Source organism: Pan troglodytes, chromosome 3 (assembly GCF_028858775.2).
Source record: "Pan troglodytes isolate AG18354 chromosome 3, NHGRI_mPanTro3-v2.0_pri, whole genome shotgun sequence".
NCBI lineage: Eukaryota > Metazoa > Chordata > Mammalia > Primates > Hominidae > Pan > Pan troglodytes.
In genome coordinates, this window is record NC_072401.2 from 95,983,097 (window position 1) to 96,006,739 (window position 23,643).

At 35.0% G+C, this 23,643-nt stretch overlaps 1 protein-coding gene across 16 annotated transcripts in view; it reads left to right on the forward strand.

The window, feature by feature from the left end:
• The window catches only part of PDLIM5 (PDZ and LIM domain 5), a 223,790-nt gene that overhangs the window by 131,501 nt on the left and 68,646 nt on the right, over nucleotides 1-23,643 (forward strand). For 5 of the 16 annotated variants that reach the window (XM_517349.9, XM_009448045.5, XM_009448047.5 and 2 more), the window contains 2 exons: nucleotides 9,458-9,630; nucleotides 10,301-10,337. In XM_517349.9, coding sequence (XP_517349.3) covers nucleotides 9,458-9,630; nucleotides 10,301-10,337 — 210 coding nt within the window. Of the gene's footprint in view, nucleotides 1-1,925; nucleotides 1,943-5,133; nucleotides 5,149-8,879; nucleotides 8,898-9,457; nucleotides 9,631-10,300; nucleotides 10,338-10,882; nucleotides 12,022-23,643 lie in introns of those variants that run through there. The other 11 variants (XM_009448043.5, XM_009448048.5, XM_009448046.5 and 8 more) reach the window with 6 other exon arrangements.

The window sequence follows — 23,643 nt, forward strand, 5'->3', positions numbered from 1 at the left end:
TTCTGAATGTTAATTCCTGTAATGAAGAGGCTGTGCTTTCTGTAGCACTGCTGCCATGGCAACTTTGGGGCTTTGGAAGAGAAGGTGGCAAAACTCCAGGCTGCTGCTGAGAGAGGGAGAGCAGGAGCTCTAGAAGAACAGCTCCTGGGCTGTACATACGGTCTTGAGGTTGCGGGTGGCTTTCTAAAGTTCTGATATATATATATATTGAGGAAAACTAGTGTCCTTCAAAAAAGAATGTTATTTTTTCTTTCACGTGAGGAAGAGAAACAGTATGGAGTGTTCAGGAGTATTTGGTCGTAATCTTTTTTTTTTTTTTTTTTAGTATGTTTATTTTAAGACAATAGATTTTCGAGTAATCAGAGTAGATATCCTGCAAAGAAAGATGCTGTCTTGTCAAATGCAAGCCACACAGAAGACTAAAACAGAAGTTTACTATGTTTATTAAATTCCAAGTTCAGTAGAAAAACATCCATTGAAGGAAGTGTCTTAACTAAAATCTTTTCTACTAGTGCTTCTTGAAATCTCATAAAAAACTCTTCTTAATAGAAAGTTGTAGAGGTAAAAGCAAACAGGTTATGGAAAAGTACTGCATTTAAAACATCTGAAAATACCAAGCTTAAGTTTTGTGTTTTATAAGCACAGCTTTGGTGATAAAATTTGAAATGATTTAAAGCTTATTATTTTTAAACTGAAACTAGGCAGTATTATAGAGCCTTTATGATGGCTTCTTAATCAATTGGCAGTGTTTATTAAGCACATGCCTGCTGTCCAGCACTGTGCAAAGTTCAGGAGAAAAGAGATTACTACATATTTTGCATCATTTTCAGGCAAGTTACTGCTTTGCATTTGCAAACTGGGTGTATTTAAAAATAGCTTGATTTCAAGTGTCTAGATATTAGGACAATAAAAACTTGATTACTCTGAAAATAAAGTGTGTTGTCTGTGAAACTCTGAGACACATTGGTAGCGCCCTTTCGTTCACAATATTTAGATTGAGAAATAAAAATAAATTACACACTTTACTAGTCAGTGATGTGTCATTTTGAAGAGTAGGTGTTTTGTGCTATTAATGGATGCATTTTTTGCATAAGTTGTCAAACTTTTTCTGGAATCAGTGTCAAACTTGTTAGTATTATATTTCCCAGATTTTTATAATGTTGCAAAATACCTACAACAAAACTCTTTTAAAGTTGAGAGTTGTTACCTTATATTTATATTAGTTATTTTTTAATTTAAAAAATAATACATACCAATGACCAAAAATTTAAGAGTTCAGAAGGATGTAAAGTTAAATGCTTAGGTTGTCTTTTTCCTCAAAGCACCAGGAGGACTATTAGTTTTTAGTTTTTAAGCTAGTTTGATAGCTATTCCACACAAATTTATATAGCACTGATAAACAGACATAAACAGATGCTTATTAATGAAGCATCATTACTAAGAAATAATTAGCTGTTCATCCTAATAGCATGAAATCTATACATAACATCGATATTTTTAGAATATTTTAAATTAATAGTCTGTAAGCATTCCTGTTCCTTCTTATGAGTAAGGATTAAGGCATGTTAAGAAAATTTAAATCTTTCTTCTGTATGTACAAATTATTGGTCATAGATGGCTGTTTTCTTTACTACTCTCCTTACTCTACTAAGAGCCAAATGGGACTTTATATTTCAAACTGGAAGGATTGCTGTTTTGCATCAAGTAGTTTAAGTGATTTACCTTTTCCCTTTCCATATATCCTTGCATTAAAATGTGCCACTGCTTTCAAGAGGTAAGTCTTTTAGTATCTTATAATAATTTTAATTTTGTTGGACTGAAATTTCTTCTAACAGCTCCTGTGTGATATTTTGAGGAACCTGGCCTTGGAAGATTAAAAAAAAATGATGTGGTAGTAATATTTTAAAATACTTTTCTCTTTGCAGAAAACACAAGTGACAAAGTTAGTATCCACATTACTGGAGAGGAAATATGGTGATTTATATATGAGTAAACAGCATGAATGCCTGATTTTTGCAAAATTAAGTTAAATTTTGCAAAAGAGCTGTAATTTAGAATAACCACATTTAGTATTTTCAGTAAGCTTGGTTTGCATTGCTATGTTGTGGTGAATTGCTTTATAGTAATAAATAGTAGTGTTTAACATAAGTCATAAAATGTATGTGGGTTTTACTATGTATTGGTTTAAAAGAAGCAGTGCTTGGGAAAATGTAATTTATATCAGTCAAGACTGGTAGAACACAAAGATAGAAGAGAAAGCATAAACATTTATACCACTAGTGAATAACATGTAAAACTGAGTTGATGTCCAAATCAGTGTCAAAAGCTGATGGTAAAGTCTCTTAAGAACCTTTATGATTTTTCTAGAGTTTTAATTCAATGTTGCTGGCAGGTTCAGACCTCTATATGTACAGTTGTGTGTCAGTGGATAATAGAAAGTCCACACATCTTTGAAATTCATTAAGAGAGATAAATACCAACTGATTAAATGTCACCATTGGTGTAGATGTTGGGAATCACTGTGGTATAACTTTCAAACCTCACTTTTGTGTTCCATTGGTATTGACACTACACTGGCTCATGATTACTAGCTTTAAAAACAGGCAAAAATCACATTAGATAAGAACTTAAAATAATTTTATTAATTAACTTATGGTTATTCTGAACGTGTACTAAAAGTTTTTTTAGCATCACACCATAAAGTAGTATCGGAAATTCGAAGTATCTATCTTGGGACACATTCAAGAGAATTAACTACTGAATTATCAGAGCAACTTCATTCCAATGTAGTTGTGGTCTCCCTAATTGAACAGTTTTATGTTTTTTATATATAGGAATATTGCATACCAGTGTAAACATCCCCAAACCCTGTTTTATGTTTTGTCCATTTAAAGTTAAATTTTTCTGGACGGAGACTTAGGCTAGTTACTAGATTCCAGTGTAAAAATGTTAGACTTGTAAAGGGGGAGAATGGCGTTTGGAAAAATAAACATTTAGGTTAGATAGAATTTTTTTTAAATTCAAGATTAAGATTCATTAATCTGTTAGGTATTTCTATGCATTGTTCTAGGTGTTTCTAAATGCATTATGTGATTTGAGTCTTTAAACTCTCATGCCAAGAGATTACATACCTTTCTCAAGTCACACATCTTATAATTAATAGAGCTAAGATTTGAGCCTAGGTCTTTTGAAGCCAAATTTTGATGTGCCTTTCCCTATATCATCTGCTTGTGACTTGGGCTTATTTCTATGGCTTTGAATTAATATTTATTCTTAATGATTATAGAATTGAATTGAAGCTATGTGAATCAATTGATGTGCATATATTACAATTAGGTTAGATATTCCCTTTTTTATTTTGAGCGGTTGGGGAATCTATTCCAACAATAAACCTGTATTTGTGTAGTTTTCAAAGTGCCTTCAAATATGCTAAACATAAACCCTTAGAGGAAGTCTGAAAGACAGAGAAATTGTCATTGATTTCACTGTTGAGGAAAATGAGGCTTCTGTAGATTGCAGTTTGCCCAGGGCATGGGGGAAAGTGGGCAGCACAGCCAGTATGAGAAACCAGATCACCTGGCTATCATGTTAGCACATTTACCACTGCTGTGTATGATGGACTATTCCATTTGGGCACATTTTCTAAAATATGTAAAAATATTTATTTGACATACTCAAGTTGTTACCTTTAGGTTGAAATCAGTCAACCCTCCACTTGCTGCCGCTCCACCACACCATTGAACATTTGCCCCCATTTAACTTCATATTAATATAAAGCATTTTTCCTAAACTTTAAAATGTTTAAATATACATCTAAAACTGAACTCTGTTCAGGATGAGGTTATTTTGCAAAACTGTTTCCCTGCTACTTAAAATAACAAGGCAGAGGAGAGAATGCTGTGCATTGTGGCTACAGAAGAGTAAATACAAGCAAACTATTGAGATCAACTTAATCCTGCATCTCACCCTCACTCAGTGTAACTCAACCCTCTGAGTTTATGAAACTGATTTTGACATGTGGAAATATAGCAACACTGACCAGTCTTAGCGTTAAAACTGGTAGGCAGTTTTTCTTACTATGTTTATAATGAATTGTTACTTACTCTGACTAAACATCATTGCAGAATTGAATAATGCAATAATTGAATAGTGTGTTCTTTGGCAAACTATACAGTTTATACTTTAGTCTTTTCTATCCCTACTGTAATATGAATGTGTTGTTAATGATTCTGCACTTAATAGGCTATGTGAATGAATTATGTTTTGAGGTTCTTCCACTTCAGGTGTCACTAACTTAGTTCCTTTACCATGTCTTATCAGACACGCCTTCTGGGCAATAATTATGTCACTGATAATACAGAGCTATGGAATTTCCACAAATCACTTCTGAAGTTACTGGAACTTGCTTGTGAATGAGGGTGGTATTAATGAGGGACAGGAGAGAGTAAGAAAATTGAGTGATAGCTCATTATTTATGATCCACTGTGCTTCCTACATTTTTCATCATAGTCGCTACTAAGAAACAAGAAAAATTTCAAATGGCATATTATTCTTTTATAACATATGATTCAGGATAATTCATGTGAGAAATTGTACTTGCTATTAATATATACTTCTGTTATGTGAGACTCAAAGATTTTTCTCTTATTCTCTTCTGATTTTAAGTGATTCTAAAATGATCTATTTCTACATTTTACATCTGATTGCTTTCTGTCCTTTGTTAAGAACATAATAAGAATTTGGATTCATGTTTAAATGATTTTTATAAAACCTTGTCCTTTTAAAAAATAGTGGATCTTTCAGTCACTTGATACTTGAATTAGCATTAATACATAAAATAGTTTTCAGTGTTTTGTGGGATGGGGGAACAAAACTGTTGTCTTGATTATAACAGTGTAGTAGAATTTTTACTAACATTTGTTCATTTTTTTTGTCTGTGTTTACATAATTATTTTGAAGCATGATGTTTGTGTAACATCTTCACTGAAAATCATTGTTTTGAATTTTATTTCATTTTCTTTTCTTTTTCTTCTTTTCTCCCCTCTTTGTCTGTTGTTCATCTTCCGGGGAACATCAATGTCTTCTCTACTCTATCACATCTTTTTGTGTGTGTGTGTGTTATTCTTCCCTCAGTAACCCTGGCACTGTGTAAGTACTTAACCAATGATTCACTTTGTAATTGTCTCTGTAACTTTCCTTCTTGCTTTCAATTTAATACTACCAGCAAATTTTGTTAGGATTTTCTCATTATAAGAATTTTCAAAAATGTTAAGGAGCATAAGAAGCATTTTTTTTATGCTAGAGAATTTTGTATGCATCAGAGGTATGTTTAGAACACCCACACTTCTGTAATGAAAAACTTAGTAAGTTAACCTTCATTGAGATGTAGATGAGTATTATGGACAGTGTATACCAGAGTTAGAACTGTAGTTTGGGCTTTCCTTTAGCTTATTATTATTATTATTTTAATGTCTGTATTTTGAAATAAATTACTTGCTCCTGAGAGTAAAGTTTACATTATATCCCAAATGCATTTTTTAAAATAAAATTATTGAAATTTTTCTTTTCTTTCATCATGGTCATCACACTCTGGAGTTTCAGAACCAGAAAGCACTAAATGTTTAGAAACTTTATATCATTTGACATAAGACCTTAAGGTGAGGTAAACAACACAAAGAATCTAAGGGGTAGTGTACTTTTTACAAGTGTGTCGTAACTAAAAATACTACTTAGGTAGTGTCATTCTATTATTCGTGATATCTTAGCTTGACACCATTGTTTTGTTTTTAGACACCAAACCTTTTATAGAGGATAAAATAGTCTTACACTTGAAATTGGCATCATTTAAGAGCAAACTACACTCAATACTTGTAGAGAAATTTAAAACTATAATAAGTTTAGTAGCTCAATATAAAATTTTTCAAGGACTTGCATAAGATAAAGAGTTGTCTGTTTTATGGCTGCCAAAGGCAGTGTGTTTATGAAGAAATGTATGCTTATTTCTTAATTTTAAAACATTTTGTTCATTTTTAAAAGAACTAGGTTTTGTTCAATATTAGTGGAAGGTCTTTTAGATGTTTTACTTGTGGAATCATGATATTACCATATTACCATAAGTTATAGTATTTTTCATGATTTTTTGCAAATGTTACTGATTTGTTATTTTGTATATGCAGATTATTCATAGTCATAGAACATGTATTACAGTTGATTTTCTAGTAATCATAAAAGAATACATTATGATGATCATTACCTCATGTTATGTACTGCAGAAAGCACTTTACATACATTATGTATCTTATTTGTTCTTAAATAACCCTTTAAGATGCAAGTCTTATTTCTCAGATGAGGAAATTGAGCTTAGAGAAATGACTTGCATAAAGCACACACTGAATCTGATTTTAAAGCCAGTGTTACTAACTGTAATTCTATCCTGTTCTTCACTGGGGAAAAGCTTTTCCATTTTGCTGAGACAGTTTTGGTTATGTAACTATTAAAATGATGACAGTCGTGTGGCCTGCGGATAGCACTATGATTTTCTCACAGTGAGTTGAACCTGGCAGGTGGTGCCACTCACATCTGACCACATTTATAACACTTTCTGTACTCGTATCTTGTGCCAGTAGTCTGCTAGTCCAGATTCATGTTCCTTTTTCTCTTTTGAAATTAAACTCATAGCCTCCAAAAATTTGCATTTGCCCTGTTTTGAGGGGGGAGAAGTGGACACTATTCATGATGCTCAATATATCATAGTGTTAAAATATACATTGCAAATTCCTTTGTATTTATGCCCTTTTGAAATAAAAATGAATGTTCTTTTTTTTTTTTTTTTTTTTTTTTTAATGAGTCTGTGTCTTGGATGAACCAAGGCACTGCTGCTTTATTATTTTTTTAATTTGTAAATTTATACACAATAGATGTACATAAATTCAGGGTACATGAGATAATTTGGTATATTCTTATAAGGTGTAAAGATAAAATCAGTGTACTTATCTGTCACCTTAAATATTTGTCTTTATGCTAGAACCATTTGAATGATTCTCTTCTAGCTATTTTGAAATATACAATAGATCACTGTAAACTATAGTCACCCTACTGATCCATCTAGCACTAGATCTTACTTCTTCTACCAAACCATATGTTTTTACCTGTTAATCAACTTATCTTCATTGCCCTCTCTCCACCACTCTCTCTGGCCTCTGGTAACCACCTGTCTATGCTCTGTCTTCATGAGACCCACTGTGGCACTGGCTGCTTTCACATTTTACACAGTGACTCCCTTTGTTTTGCTCTCATGGAACTCCCTCTCTGGAGCTATTAATTCTTAAATTATTCTTTGTCATCCAGAAGGTTTTTGTATCACAAAGCACAGCATGAGTAAGGTTCAGAATGAGAGTGAAGTGCTCTCTTTTTGCACAATAGTGTAAGGTTGGTTATGAGGAGAGGTGAGAAAGGAGAACTGTCAGACCACATTCTTGGGCATATACATTGTAGGAGGGAGTATATATGGGGTTAAAATAACTGGAAATCAATTATCTTAAAATTATACCACTCTTTAAAAGTCTTCTTACACCTTGAGGACTCCTGGAATATTCCAAACATTGAGATACTCAGAGAGAATATCCACAGGAATGAACATGATGATTTCCATTTCTGGTTACATAGAAGATGAGATGTCCAGAGAAAGTCTTCTAGTATTGGACTAAATAATCTGGACAAAATATTTTTTTAAACATCTTTTAAAATACTTGGTTAAACTGTTGGGAAAAGAAGGAAGATCCTTCTATAATCTATCTATCTGTCTATCTATCTATCTATCTATCATCTTTCTATCTTTTACATATACATACATATGTACATGTAAGTATACACACACTTTCAGTTATCTTAAAAATATGCTACTCCTTGGGGGTCTTTTTACGCCTTCAAGATTCCTGAAATTTCTAAATATTATTGAACAGCTCGGGGAGAGTATTTATAGGGATGAATATGATATATATTCTACCAGAGAAATGGGACACTATATCTCCTATTGTTCCATTTGTCTGGTAGAACTCTGATATGTGCACCCCATCACTACCAAACTCCAGTTCAACCATATGGATAGTGTAACCTTTCAGGGATTCTGCCTTTGTGTTGATGTTCTCTCAGCCTTTACAGGTCTCATGTTTTTGACTATTCTCTCCAGCATATAACCACTTAGGATAACTGGATATGCCCATGGCAAATAGCAGCATCAGATATGCTTATTAACACTCTAGATTTTTACTTTGTTATCTATGAAAAATGAATGTTCTTAGCAAACTCAAAGTTCTTGAACTCTGTAGTTTACACGTCCTCAGAACAACACAACCTTGTATGTGATATTCAAGAGACTGACTTTCTAAAGAGTCTTAGAGCCAAGCTTTAAATTCTGATCTGTTAATATATATTTCAGTAGTTGCTAATAATGCCATACCTCTTCTTCACCATGCTGATCCCACACACAGCTTTCTTTAGGAGAAGGAATACCTGTACATATGAATGAGAAAACTGTAGAAATAATAGTTCGGACCCTTTTCAAAATTGTATTCGGAATTGCTAGTTTAGCCTCTACTAAACCATACTTGGTTCCTGGGCCTAGTGAAGATTTGATCATTTAATTTCGTGAAAGCCAATACATTCTAGCAGCATATTGATATTAATGGCTGTTGTGAATATTATCCGCATCTGTGTTTCGTATGGCATACAGTGAACAATACAAATAATTTCAAGAAGTTTGATTTTGACTACTATGGACTTTCATTTTCTAGTTGTTTTCTTTTTTTCTTATCATTTTCCTTTCCTTTTTCTTCATGTTGGAAATCTTTCTTCTGCTGCCTTCCTCTGTCAATTAAAAGGAAAATCCCACCTAAACGGTAATCTTTCTGTTGAATACATTCTAATAGCATTATTTTATATTAACATTATAAGTGCAGTTTTTTACTTATAATTTAAAAGGTTTTTTTGTTTTGTTTTTTTGTGAAACAGAGTCTCGCTCTGTTGCCCAGGCTGGAGTGCAGTGGTGCGATCTTGGCTCACTGCAACCTCCACATCCCAGGTTCAAGCGATTCTCCTGCGTCAGCCTCCCCAGTAGCTGGGACTACAGGCACGTGCCACCACGCCCAGCTAATTTTTTGTATTTTTAGCAGAGACGGAGTTTCACTGTGTTAGCCAGGATGGTCTCAATCTCCTGACCTCATGATCCGTCCACCTCAGCCTCCCAAAGTGCTGGGATTACAGGCATGAGCCACCGTGCCCCACCTATTTTAGATAGATCTTTTAAAAACTTGAGACCGAATATACTTGCAAAGCAAACTGTTTATACAAAAGGAATATTGAAGATTAATCATATAAATTATAAATAATTTAGTAGAAGATATTTTATCCTTTTAATATAACTTTACAATTTTTAATTTTTTTTTCTCCTTAACCCTAGCCCACCAAGAAAACACATTGTGGAGCGCTATACAGAGTTTTATCATGTACCCACTCACAGTGATGCCAGCAAGAAGAGACTGATTGAGGATACTGAAGACTGGCGTCCAAGGACTGGAACAACTCAGTCTCGCTCTTTCCGAATCCTTGCCCAGATCACTGGGACTGAACATTGTAAGTGAACTTCTAGGTATCCTAATGGATGAATGTTTTTTTGCCCCAGAGAGTGGCATTGAGACTGATTGGTAGTTGTCAGAAAACAACCCCGAGACAGTTTGCTTTTAAATTATGCTGTGCATAACATGGGTAATATAAATAAGACCCCAGGCCGGGCGCAGTGGCTCATGCCTGTAATCCCAGCGCTTTGGGAGGCCGAGACAGGCAGATCATGAGGTCATGAGTTCGAGACCAGACTAGCCAACATGGTGAAACCCCACCTTTACTAAAAATACAAAAATGATCTGGGCATCGTGGAAGCCACCTGTAATCCCAGCTACTTGGGAGCCTGAGGCAGGAGAATCATTTGAACCGGGGAGGCAGAGATTGCAGTGAGCTGAGATCACGCCACTGTACTCCAGCCTGGGTGATGGAGGGGCTCTGTCTCAAAAATAAATAAATAAATAAATAAATAAAACACCAGCCCAGGAGAGTAACATTGAAAAGTATAGACGTAATAGTAGTTGTACTAACTATAGTTTATAGCCAATAACAGGCTACTATGGAATTCGTTTTAGTGGCTCCATGGAAGTTGAACATTTGATATTGATTGGTGCAGGTAATTGCTTAAGTGATTTTGAAGTTAAACAAAACAAACTAATATTGGATATTGCTTATTATATTTCAGTGAAAGAATCTGAAGCCGATAATACAAAGAAGGCAAAGTAAGTTCTCTATCTTTTTGACAATTGAATGTTTTCCTTTCACGAATGGTCTCAATTTAGTTTTTCAAATTGTCAAGTGTAATGGTATGGCATTTCGTCTTTGCAGCTAGAAGCTAAGCATTTAACTTTGATGCCTTTTGTGTGACCTAAATGTACAACTTGCAGATTTTAAAAGTAGTAGATATTGTCTGGATTTTAAGGCTTGTTTTCCCTAGTATTGAAATAAGAAGTGGGCAGAAGGGTGTATTTCGGGGTGCTTTGCTAACAATACATATGTCTGTGAATGAGCTCGTGTGTTGTCTTGCAGTCACTTTATTTTGAACATAAAAATGTATGTTTCCAAGAGGGATCTGTGGATTAATTGCTATATTTCTAAAAATGCTCTACCCTTAAAATTTTTGCCACTTAATAAAACAGCTATGTGAAATTAAGCTTTTATAAGGCATGTTTTCTGCATGATGGAATTAGTCTAGAACCTTTTTCCTTCTATTTCTTATGACTCTTCTATCACTCTTTTTTTTTTTTTTTTTTTTGTATTTCCACAGGGAAAAGATACCCCTTCACGTCTTTAGTCCCAAATACACAAAATTACGTGACTGGCACCATGAAGTTTCAGCACGTGCTCTTAACGTACAGTGATTTATGAGCCTTGCCCCCCAAGCAGCCAGCACATACCTTTTCATTTACTTTTTTTTTTCAACTTCATAGCAAAATCTGTATTAAATTTGCCTTATGAAAAAATAGAACTTTTTCTATACTTTTCTAACAATTTCCTATTGTTGTGAGAAAAGGAAGATGAACATGTTTTGTGCTAGTTGGTAGCTCACAAATGTAAAACCAAAAAAAAAAAAAAAATAGAAAATTAAGGGACTAGATCTATTTGTGGATTTGTATCTGTTTTTGTTGTGATTAGGGTAGTAATCTTGGAAAACGAATTATTTTCATAAGTTGAATTTGGTTAGTTGGTTGGTTGATGCAAAGGATAATGAGCAAATAATGTCCTTGTCTAATTTGGAAAATACTTTCTTTATATTATTAACATTTCCCAAGATTACTTTTTAAGTTCATTATTATGTTACATTCAAAGTTGATTGTAAATTATTCTAAATAAGTAAATATAAGGAGGCAAGAATAAACAAAGACTTTATTAAAGAAGAGTGCGTGCATTGTAGATTTAGGTATCTTTTAAAGTAGGTACTATTCAGGATGGCTCTATGAAGAGGAGGAGGTCCAGATTTGGCTCCTGAAAAAGGAAAGAAGAGAATTTTACCCCTATTTGCAATGGAGAAATACAGTATTCTTTGGTTTGGTTGGATTTGCAAATCCTATTTCCTATCAAAGGAAATATCTCTAGTGGATATTTTTAGAATATAGACAATTTCTAGATATTAACTAATAAGATATGGAAAAGATAGCTTTGCTTTTTTTAATCAGAAGAACATAAAATAAATTACAATATGAATGATTATGAGACATCAGAGAAATATTTTACTTAGTGACGTAAACTACTGTGCACTGCTGCTATTCCTAGGAAGCTGTGTTTTGGGCAATACATGGAAGCTAAATATATGACCAGAAATGCTTTCTGCCTTGTAATATAGTGTATTATATATTAGAGCTAAATTTAGTAATAAATGCATTTTGAAGTTTGGAAAAGTATTGTAATAAAGTTGCCTTTAACTTAGCTTTGTACTTGTTCTGTTTCCTTGAGGCTAGACACAGTGCCATCCAGGACTTGTTACAGTATAACTGGGTAAAATAAACAATTCTCTGACATTTCATTTGGAAATCATTTTTAACTTTGTGAGGTTACTAAAATATGGGTATAAAACATGGCAGGCCAGGTGCGGTGGCTCACGCCTGTAATCCCGAGGCCGAGGCGGGCAGATCACCTGAGGTTGGGAGTTCAAGACCAGACTAACCAACATGGAGAAACCCCATCTCTACTAAACATACAAAATTAGCCGGGCATGGTGGCGCATGCCTGTAATCCCAGGTACTCGGGAGGCTGAGGCAGGAGAATCGCTTGAACCCGGGAGGCGAAGGTTGCGGTGAGCCGAGATTGCACCATTGCATTCCAGCCTGGGCAACAAGAGCGAAACTCCATCTCTAAATAAATAAATAAATAAATAAGACACGGTAAAGGATCATGTTTGATTTTCCCCCTGAATTATTACAATATGTAGTATCCTATGTGAGTAACATAAAATCAGTTGACTATTGTGCAATATAGAATTATTATTTGTGTGAAATTACCGCTGAAGGACCTTGCCTGCATTCAAGGGTCTATTTTTATTTTTCCAGGTATTCTTTCACATTAGTGACATTATAGTCTAGTACAACTGCTTGATAATTTGGAGAAACTAACATTAATTTTAGATAGTGATTGATAAAATTTGGCCTGCCAAATGCATTTTAAAAATAATTCTAGGATTTATCTATGCTCATTTCTAGTATACCTCATGATATATAAGACATCTTTCTTTTGTCATATCAGTTCTTCAGATACTAAGACAGAGGTCCTGCCTGCTTGTGTTTTTATGATGCTGACATCAATCCCAGTTATAACTGTGTCTCTGGCCTCTGTAAGAAAATCTACTTTCTTAGACCAGGCTTTCCTATACCCAGTAATTCTTCCAGGATCCTAAAAGATGATGTCTGAGAGACGATGGAATTAAAGCCTCATAAAAATAAATGGTGTGGTAGAGTAAACATGGTATTTTCCACCAAGAATCCAATTTCTAGAATAACTACAGAGTTGACAGAAAGAAGACTCAAAAGAATTTTAGGTAAATGGGAAAAATTTTCCCTAATACAGACAAGAGAACATGTATAGAGTTACAACTTAAAACAGATGTAGTTAAAATAAAAATTTATTACCTTGCTTAATTAAAAATGAAGTATTTAGTGTTTCATTAAAAGCATAGACTTAGATAAATGGAATGATCCATACTTGAGTGTGAGGATAAATATTCAGCCAGGATCATAAAGGACATTCCATTTGACCCTGTCAGAAGATGAATTCCTGAGTTCAGTGAATCTCCTGGGACATTTTATATTCCTAGCTTAAATGCTAGCCAAAAATTATAAAAGCTTCTTGCAAAAATATTATTGTAAATCTAGTGACCTAATTTATGACTTGTTTTTGTTTGTCTCTCTTATACAGACTTTCTTCATTATAGGCTTGTTTTTAAAGTGAAATTGGGAAGTTGCTCTTAAGAATGTTTTCAACCTTTCTTTCTCTCTTTCTCTTTCTTTCTTTTCTTTTCTTTTCTTTTCTTTCCTTTTCTTTCTTTCTTTCCTTTTTTTAAATTTGAGACAGAGTTGTGCTCTGTCACCCAGGCTGGAGTGCAATGGTGCGGTATTGGCTTACTGCAACCTCCACCTCCCAGGTTTGAGTGATTCTCCTGCCTCAGCCTCCTGAGTAGCTGGGATTACAGGTGTGCACCACCATGCCCAGCTAATTTTCATAGTTTTTTTTAGTAGAGACAGGGTTTCACCATGTTGGCCAGGCTGGTCTTGAACTCCTGACCTCCAGTTATCCGCCTGTGCCTTGGCCTCCCAAAGTGCTGGGATTACAGATGTGAGCCACCATGCCTGGCCTCAACATTTTTTTCTTACAGTGTTTTATTCAGAAGACTGTCTCACACATGGTCCAATGTATTTTTGTTACCTCAAAAATTACAGTATTTGTGGAAAACAAAAGCATTCTTTCGTGCATCATTGTGCCCTTTAGGAAGGCTCAGATAGATAGACATCTTAGAGTTTATTTAATACAAATTGTGGTATTAGGACACAGAGTAGCAGTTCCTTCTTTTTTTCAAAATTATTCAAAAATATAGAATGAACCGATTTTCCCTCCAGATATGTAATTTTGTAATTATTGTGTTTCTGATGTGTATTTAAAATCATATAAATTGTAAATATTTACTCATTGCCAGCATTCATTCTTTCAAATGCATAATTGCTGTATATGTAAATGCCAGGCACTAATCAATGTACTAGGGATACAGTAATGAATAACAGATAAATGTATAAGCAAGATGATCTGAGGTAATTGTGTTACCAAGATAATAAGTTAATATAAAATAAGTTTGGCTTAGTCAGGGAAGGATTACTTTAGATTATGTGGACCTCTGAGGAGACGACCTTAATGCCAGCAGCTGGGAGTGGAAAAGGAGTCAGCCGTGTGATGACTTGAGGGTGGGGAGACAAGTGTGGAAAGGAGCATGGCAAGAATACAGAACAGAAAGGTCAGTGTGGCTGGAGTCCAGGCTAGGCAGGGAAGTGTGCTAGAAAAACAGAACTCCTGTACATAGACAAAACACTTATATTCCCATTCCTATCCATAGCATTTTAAATGGGAAATTATTATATCATATCTAACCGCTTGCAAATAAAATTAGAAAATGAAGAAGCAGGGAGGTTAGTCAGGCTGCTAATTGCAGTGTGCTCATCTAGTTGGTACCAGCCCTGATTATTAACAATTTAATATTTTTCCTGTTGAGACCCAATGAAGACCTAGAAAAGAGAGGCATAAATATATGTTGGTAACATGAATGTAGGGAACACAAACAGAATATCCTGCAGAGCATACATAAAGCCATACAGAAAATACGAAAACACTTTGGTGTATTACATTTGACATATGATGCTCTTCACAATAGTGATGAATTTGAGGATTTAGTCTTCTCTGTAAAATCTTAGCTAGAATTGTCTGGACACTTTGCTTTTGTTTATCCCATTCCAGAAAATTCATTAAACCAAGTAAATAATTTCCTTGCACATTCTTTCCAAAATAGGGATCATAGCATTTTTTTCTTGGTTAGAAGTAGTAAGAAGCAGCAAGTGATAAATTCTGGGGTTTAGACTGAGATTTGTAACTCACTGATTACTTTCTGTCCCCAAGTTTCCACTTCTTTAAAATATGGAGTTGGAATCTGTGGTGGACACTGTGCTGCCCACTCATATACCACTTCAGTGGAGGACTTGATACCTCTGCTGATGGGAGTGTCGTAGGCAGACAGCCTTCACGTGCCAGCCCCTTCACAAATCACCTCAGCTGCAGACAGCCCCTCTTCAAGACCCTAGGCTTGGTGGTGCTGCCCACATGCAGTGAACTAATTGATAAGTGGGAAGAGAGGGAAGTAAAAAACCTGGTTATTTCATCCCAATTAAGACCAACTTGGAGGGACCATTCTAGCTCCTGAGCTGCTGTGGTGTCAGCTGAGGCTGTCCTAAGTTTTGTTTGGCAACTCCACCTCTCCTACCCACTCCTGCTTCCTTTTCTGTCCTTTCCCCTTCACGGTTGTTGACCCTAGAGACATTTCTTAATAAGCATCCTGCATGCTAAGCGCTAAGCTCTGCTTTCTGGAGAACCTGATCTGCAAAAGAATCATATTTTTGTAGACCCCAGTTTAGACCTCAGTTGCACAGGTTCTCTTTTATTCATCTTCTCATCACTTTCTTTGCCTTGGTCACTTCTCATCTTTTCTCCTTAGATCTTCAACCCAGATCACAAACACAGCATTTAGAAGTCTTCAAAGTAAAAGATCAGTTAAGGGAGGACTGAAAGTCATGTGGAAGTCAAAAGGAACATGCATTTACTTTATTTTTTTGCCTTAAATTAAGGATGTTTATTTGTTGACTTCATCAGAGGCAGCCTAAGAGTAATGAGCAAGCAAATGTATTTAGAAATCAAATATAATCAGAGATATGTGAATGAAGCAATGAAATGAGAAGCTTCAAAATGGGAAATTAGGATTTACTGAGTAAATGTAATAAACACTTAAAACAGGAAAGCAGTACTTAAAATATTATGATTTTGCATGTTATAGTCTTCCATATATAGCATTTGGAATCTTAAGTATTAGCCATTTAATTTCACTTAATAAATTTTGTTAGAACACATCTGTTTTCTTCACATCCTTAAAAGTTTACTTCTAGTTCTCTCCTGGGGAGATTCTGTTGCTGAGTAGCCTTTGGAAATGTGTAGGCTAATGTACAGACATTAAAAGGAAGGAGGATGCTAAATATCTTGTAATGCACTGAAGAATCCCACAGACTGAAGAATCATCCAGCCCAATATGCCAATTGTGTGCTACTGAGAATGACTGCATTGAGTGTAAATATTCCCTTTTCCAAGTTTTGTTTTGTTTTGTTTTGTTTTTTGAGACAGAGTCTCGCTTTGTCACCCAGGCTAGAGTGCAGTGGCGCCATCATGGCTCACTGCACCTCAACCTCCCAGGCTCAAGTGATCCTCCCACCTCAGCCTCCCAAGTAGCTGGAACTACAGGCACACACCACCACACCTGGCTAATTTTTTGTAAAGGCAGGATTTTGCCATGTTGCCCAGGCTGGTCTCGAACTCTTGGCAATCTGCCTGCCTCAGCCTCCCGAAGTCCTAGGATCGTCGGTGTGAGCCATTGCGTCTGGCCTAGATTTTCTTATTCCTTCCCACAATCATACATTCTCACCTACAGAGCGCCCTCTCCACTGCCCCACCCCACAGTAGGAATAATTTTGTCACCTCTGAACTTACATGCTACACAATTTTTACCTCTCATTTGACACTTGCTTTTCTAATTTGTCTTATGGATATTGGTCTACATGTCTTAGGTTTCCTACCGAAGTTTGAGCTCTTTAAAAACAAAAGTCTTAGTGTAATAGTATAAATTGGAAGGAAAAGGCATTCTAGTAGTCATCGTATTTCTTCCTGGATGCAGCTGTAGCTGTGTAAGTAAAGGCCTAGCAATTCAATGAAATGACTAATCTTGAAGGTGGTTGTTAAGATTATAAAATTCATCTCTGGTGAACTGTTTCTTCAGTTGGAAATATACTGTTGTCAGTCAGTTTAGGGATGCCACAAGATACACAGATTGGTTAGGTGGGACAGTAGAAACTTATTATCTCATAGTTCTGGAGACTGTAAGTTCTAGGTCAAGGTGCCAGCAGAGTTGGTGTCTGTTGAGGCCTTTCCTCACGGTTGTATATGGCCACTGTCTCACTGTGTCTCCTCACGTGGCTTTTTCTCTGTGGGGGCACAGAGAAAGAGTGAAAGCTCTGGGGTCTGTTCTTCTCATGAAAGCTCTGGGGTCTCTTCTTCTCATGAGGACATCAGTTCTATTGGGTCAGGGTCCCACCCTTATGACTTCATTTAACCTTAATTACCTCTTTAAAGGACCTATCTCCAAATAGTCACATTGTGGGTTAGGGCTTCAACATATGAATAATGGAGGGATACAGTTCGGTCCATAACATACACTAACTGTCTTTGTATACTAATCCTCATTTTGACAGATTGTCATTTAAGAAAAAATTATTCTTAAGTAGAATCATTGACTTGGACCCAATTGGAAGCATTGTTGTCACCTCTCTTTTGGTGCTTCCTTTTTACCTTTGGATGACAGGTATCTGTCTCCATATTCTCTTTTCTCAACTACAGTAAAAGTTCTTTGAATGTGAGAATTTTAGTATGCCCCACCATGTTTGGTACTAAAAGTTACTAATTATATATAATTGCATATTTTTCCAATTCTCTAATTTTAGGGAAGTTGTTTACAGCGTGGCACACACTATCTCTAATGGAATATAAGTTCGATATAAATATCAAGACATTAAAATATCAAAACATTAATACCTATATTGAAAGTAAAGTGAAACCATACCTAAGTCACTTGAAAGGGGAATTGTACTTTGTTGGAGTAATCTAATTGCCAAAAGTTGACACTTTTTTCTTGATATTTTCTGTTTGTTAATTAGTGAAAGACTTTTTTTCATTAAATGAACATTTGTTTTTTAATGTCTTCCTTTGTGTTTTTGGTGTGTTTCAACATGAAGAGCATGGTGATTCCCATGAGGAGAGAATAACAATTTTAGAAATAGGTATATGAGATGCTTAGTTAGTGCTCTGAACAGAAATACTAATAGAGAAAATTTTATCATTAATAAGGAAATGTTTAAATATAAGAATCTAATCTACAACATTGATTTAAAAGAGGCAACAGCCATCTTATCAGTAACTATTAATAATAGAAAGTTATTAATAATATATGGCCTACCAGAATAGAGAATTATGGGAGACCATAGAAAATTTTATTTAGAGATAATTATGTTATACATGCACACACACACACACATTTATGCCGAAAAATCATATTGTCAAAGTATATTTAAGTTAAAAAATGTTTTTCTTGATCTCACCATGTTCTCAATTTTCTACTATATTATAATAATATCAGTCTTTGTAGTTTCAAATTTTTAATGCTATATATAAGTATAAAGTGGTATTTTAGTTTAGCAAAAGGATATCTAAAATAATGATCAAAACATTTTTATCAGTCTTTTCTTTATCTCCCTTGCTTAAAGAATGATGGGTTCTGATTTTTCACATATTTATTATGGTTGTATTAGTCTGTTCTCATACTGCTAAAAAGAACTACCTGAGACAGTAATTTATGAGGAAGCGGTTTGATTGACTCATAGTTCCACAGGCTTAACAGGAATCATGGGTGGGAGTCCTCAGGAAACTTACAATCATGGTGGAAGGTGAAGGGGAAGCTGGTACATCTTCACAATGGTGGAGCAGGAGAGAGAGAGAAGGGGGAGGTGCCACACACTTTTAAACAACCAGATCTCATGAGAACAATCTCACTGTCACAAGAACAGCATGGGAAAACCACCCCAATGATCCAGTTACCTCCTGCCAGGTCCCTCCCTCAACACGTGGGGATTACAATTTGACATGTGGTTTGGGTGGGGACACAGAGCCAAACCATATCAATGGTTAAGAATTATAAGGTATGATATGGCTTCCCAATTGTCAAAGAATTAAAATGCTCATTAGGAGAGGAGTGACTGCTTCTCCCTTTAGTAGAAAAACAATTCAAACTCAGGTTACCAGTTACAATACACAAACTAAAACAGTTATTTTGAGCCGGGAAACCGTCTTCTTATAGGCTATCTTCTAGCACCAAATAATGTCCACATGATTTCTGGCTGAAGGCCATCAGAATGGAATTTTAGCACTGGAAGAATAGAGTTAATGTTACTTCTTAAGGAGAAACCTATTACCTTTGTACATTCATTGAAAATTTAGGAAGCATAAATTACATATTTCTGAACATACTGTTTTGTAAGTTTTTTTAAAACTTTGTTGATATTCATTGACCCACACAAAATAGATTAATGAAGAAATAGTTTGCTGACCCATCCCATGTCTTCATTATTGCTGTGTTTCACAAACATACTGGTGTCTTGTGACATATCCTTATTAAGTAAGACACGTTAGTTGAGTATATTACCTAAAGCTGCTATTCTTAATAAGCTATGCAAAGAAAGCAGGAATTATTCCCTAGCCTGATATTTGCACATATTTTCATGAGATAAGAATTAGCAATTGGACTTGCCCCAAAAAATAGAACAGCAAGATACATTCCCACAAAATATGTTTGCCAACCTGTAAAAAAACCACCTGTCAAAAAATGGTGTATATGATCAAGTAATTTTTGTCTCTTGCAAAATATGGAATATTTGTAATTGATCTTTGATTTTCTGCTGGTTGAGTATACTGTTTTATGCAAATACTGTTTTGCTGACTACAATGTAAAGGTCGCCATCTATTGAACATAAGTAATTACTACACTTCAGTTCCTTGTGAGACTAGTACTTAAAAATTATTGAGCCAAGAAACATAGTTCCTATGTATTTTCACATCCAAATTGTTTAATTCTGTTTAATGCTGGAAATGCCTGTTGTTGTTGTTGTTTACCAAATTAAACGTGTACTATTAGCACTTATAAAGATCTGTTATTTATAAAAGTCAGTGTTCGTAATATGCCAAGTTGGCTTTCATAATCCCAGAATATTCACCACGTTCCTTAGAGGCAGAATTTTGTCAGACCGGTAATCCTTCTCTTATAATGCTGTTTGGATAAGTTGTTTTCCATTTCACCTTTAGAGAAGTAAATTACACAATAAAATTATTTTATTGAATTAAACCAGATAATTAAAGAAACTTATGTTTACTAAAACTCAGTATTGAAGAAGACTCCTGCACTTTAGTTTTTTTTTTTCTTCAAAAGAAATCACAACTTCAAAAGTTAATTAAGAACATTGATGATAGGCAGACTTCAAAATCATGGAAGGCTTAATTTCTGTCTTTTGCTGCTATTCTAGTTTATGTATTTCAGACACATTGCAGGTTTCAGAAGTCCAAGTTTTCCTACTTTTATATTATGTGAAGGTTTGTTTATTAGAATGATATGATTTTATAAAAGAAAATTGAACCAATATATTATATTATATAGTATAAAGCATATGACAGGTATGGATATTTAGACATCTTCACTTTCCTTTTAGTCAAATTAAAGAACTATCTACAAATTGCTTTTATCTAAAAATTAGTCTCATGTGTCCATGTATTCTCTTTTGTGTTTTTCTATTTTTGTATCTATTAAAGGGTATTGTTTGAATGCTACTCCTGTGTCCAACTCTGTAATGGGTGTTCATCTCACAGATGCACCTAATTAACTACTCCCAAAGATTCTGAATTTATATCTTTGAACAAAAGAATGTGTTAAAACTAAGGTGACACCTGTTGCAGAATTTTCAAGTTAGTGGTACACACTTATTTTGCCTCTTCACACACTTTATTCTTTATCCTGATACGCTAGTAATTTATAAGAAGAAAAAAATTGAGAATAAATTTCTGAAAGATTTTAATGTCTTCAGGTAGCTGTGTATCATTGGTTAGACAGTGAGTGAACTTGAAGCTTTAATACAGAGAAGTAACACTTAAGCAAATTTGGTGGAATCAAGTTTACCCTTGGCTTACAGCAGTGGAATCACATACTTGTTAAAATCAGCAAAGCTCTTAGCAGGGATGTTGGAGCAGCATCACAGGTATGTTTACAAAAAGTACACCCACCAACAGTAAAACCAAAAATCCTTTATATATGAAAGGTAAAACAATCAGATAACATCTATTCAAGGGATACGTAAAAAACAGAAGTGATGTCATCAAGGGTGATGGTGAAACTAATAAATGCTCTGTGTTGAAAGACAGCAAATAAAAATAACCAAAACCCAGAGGTTTATTTATATCCTGGAGGGATTTGAAGCCCCCCATACAGAAAGTGATTCTAAATGGTTCTCACTAGACTCTTTTTCTTAATGACTTACCGCTCAGGGTATGTAGAGGACTTACAGATGAGATTCACTGAGTACTATCTGCGTTTGTTTCAAATCCTGGATGGGAAAGAAAATAGAAGAGTGGTAAAAGGAAAATATAGTACTGATTTTCAAAAAAGGAAAAAAAAGTTAACTTCTAACCATAAACTAATTTGAACTTGAGATCATCTGGAAAAAAGTCAAGCAGGCATTCTGAAAAGCATGGCTAGTGAGCACTGAGAAGAGGAGGGCAGAATTGCCAAGACCCAGAATAAGTTCTCAAGAAACACATCACATCCAACTTAACACATTTTGGATAGATTGGGGGAGATGTTAATTTTAACAATTGATCAAAGAAAGACCCTTAAAATTCCTTTGAATTTAATAATGAAATGAGGTTGATAAGTATGTTTTTAAATGCATAAAAGGTTGAAGTAGTTTAACCAAAGAATATTGTTTAAAGGATTAATTAGTGACTTGGATGAGGAGATCCACAACTTGCTGCCCATATTTGTGAGTACCATGAAGCAGGGAGATATAGCATACATGTTCAATAACCAATAAGGTTGGCAAACCTAAATATCAAAGGAGAAGTGGGAATTTTAAAAGAAAATAAACCCAGTAAGAGTTAGTCATGTCGTATGGCTCCTAAAATGATAAGCAGTAGTTCTGTTCTGCACTAGTAAATCCCACCTGGTGGCATATTATGCTTGTCCTTGACATTAATCTCTGACAATTACATAGATAATCCCAAGAAAATCAACTGAAGACTCACTGAGACAATTAAGCTGTCTTTGGGTGAGAAGCAGTTATATGAGTAGTTGATATTAGATGATAATCTGGGCTGGTTCTTTGGCCTAAATCCAAGTGGGTCTTTTCCTCTAAACATTCTCCTTTAGTCTCAGGCCTCACTTATTAGCAGTGGCCCCTGCTCATGTTTAGCATATATTATATATAATAAATACGTCCAACAAATGTTTATGAGGCACTTATGGTTTCTAGGAAAATGAAGATGCTATTATGAACTTAGTCTAGTAGAGCAGACATGCAATGAAAAAGGAAAATAAGGAAAAATACAGTTTTAGGTTATGATATATTCTATAAAGTAATATAGTACAACATGAATATAATGAGGGGAGGGGAAGAGTAAGGTCATTAGACTCTAGTTAGAGAAAAAGAAAATAATTTGAGCTGAAATGTGAGTGCCCTGAAAGAGTCAGTCATGAGGATGTGGAGATGTCCTCTCCAGGCAGAAGGAACAGCAAATGCAGAGTCCCTGAGACAGGAATCAGTTGGTGTGTTTAGGGAACTGAAAAAGAGCCATTATGAATGGGGCATAGTAAATAAGAGACAGAATGATAAGAGATTACGTGAAGTACTCAGGGGCCAGATTATTGACTGCCTTGTAGGTTGTGTTAAGGAGTTCAGATTATTTTTCTAATTAAATGAGAGGCCCAATATAGGACTATAGTCATAGGAGTAACATCTGATGTATATTTTTAACAGATCACCCTGAATACTATGGAAAATTAATTGTAAGGGAGAAATAATGGGAGCAGGAGACTGTTATGAGTATCCCCATAGTTCAGATAAGCAATGTAGTGGCCGTGGAGATGGAGAGCATTGGATAGGTATGTATTTTAGACAAAGAGCTGATAGGTGTATAGAAATATTGAGGTGGAGGGTAATGGAGAGTGGAAAATTGGTAAGTCAGTGAATTTGTAAAGAATTAGTTCAGTTGATAAGAGCTAATGAGATTGGTCAGAGTCAATTTGGTACAGTAAAAAAAGCTAATAGAATCGAGAGATAGCAGACTGAGTGAGAAAAAAAAAGGGTCCTTAAAATTTAGATTTCAGACATGTTGTACTTGTTGATGAAAAATTAAAGGTTATGAATTTTGGAGTGCATGCTGATATATTCTAGGTGTAAGGCTTAGCCTTAGAGGAATGTATCATTAAAGTGAAGAAATCAAACAATTCAATAGTAAGGTTATTTATTCAGTGATTGTGCATGATTATTGAAATAATCATGAGAGATTGTTGGAATGGGGTGAAGAGGAAGGCAGTCAGGAGCTAAAACAGTGGGTGAGGTAGAGACAAACAGTGGGAAGGCCCTATAGTGAATGGTATAGTGAGCC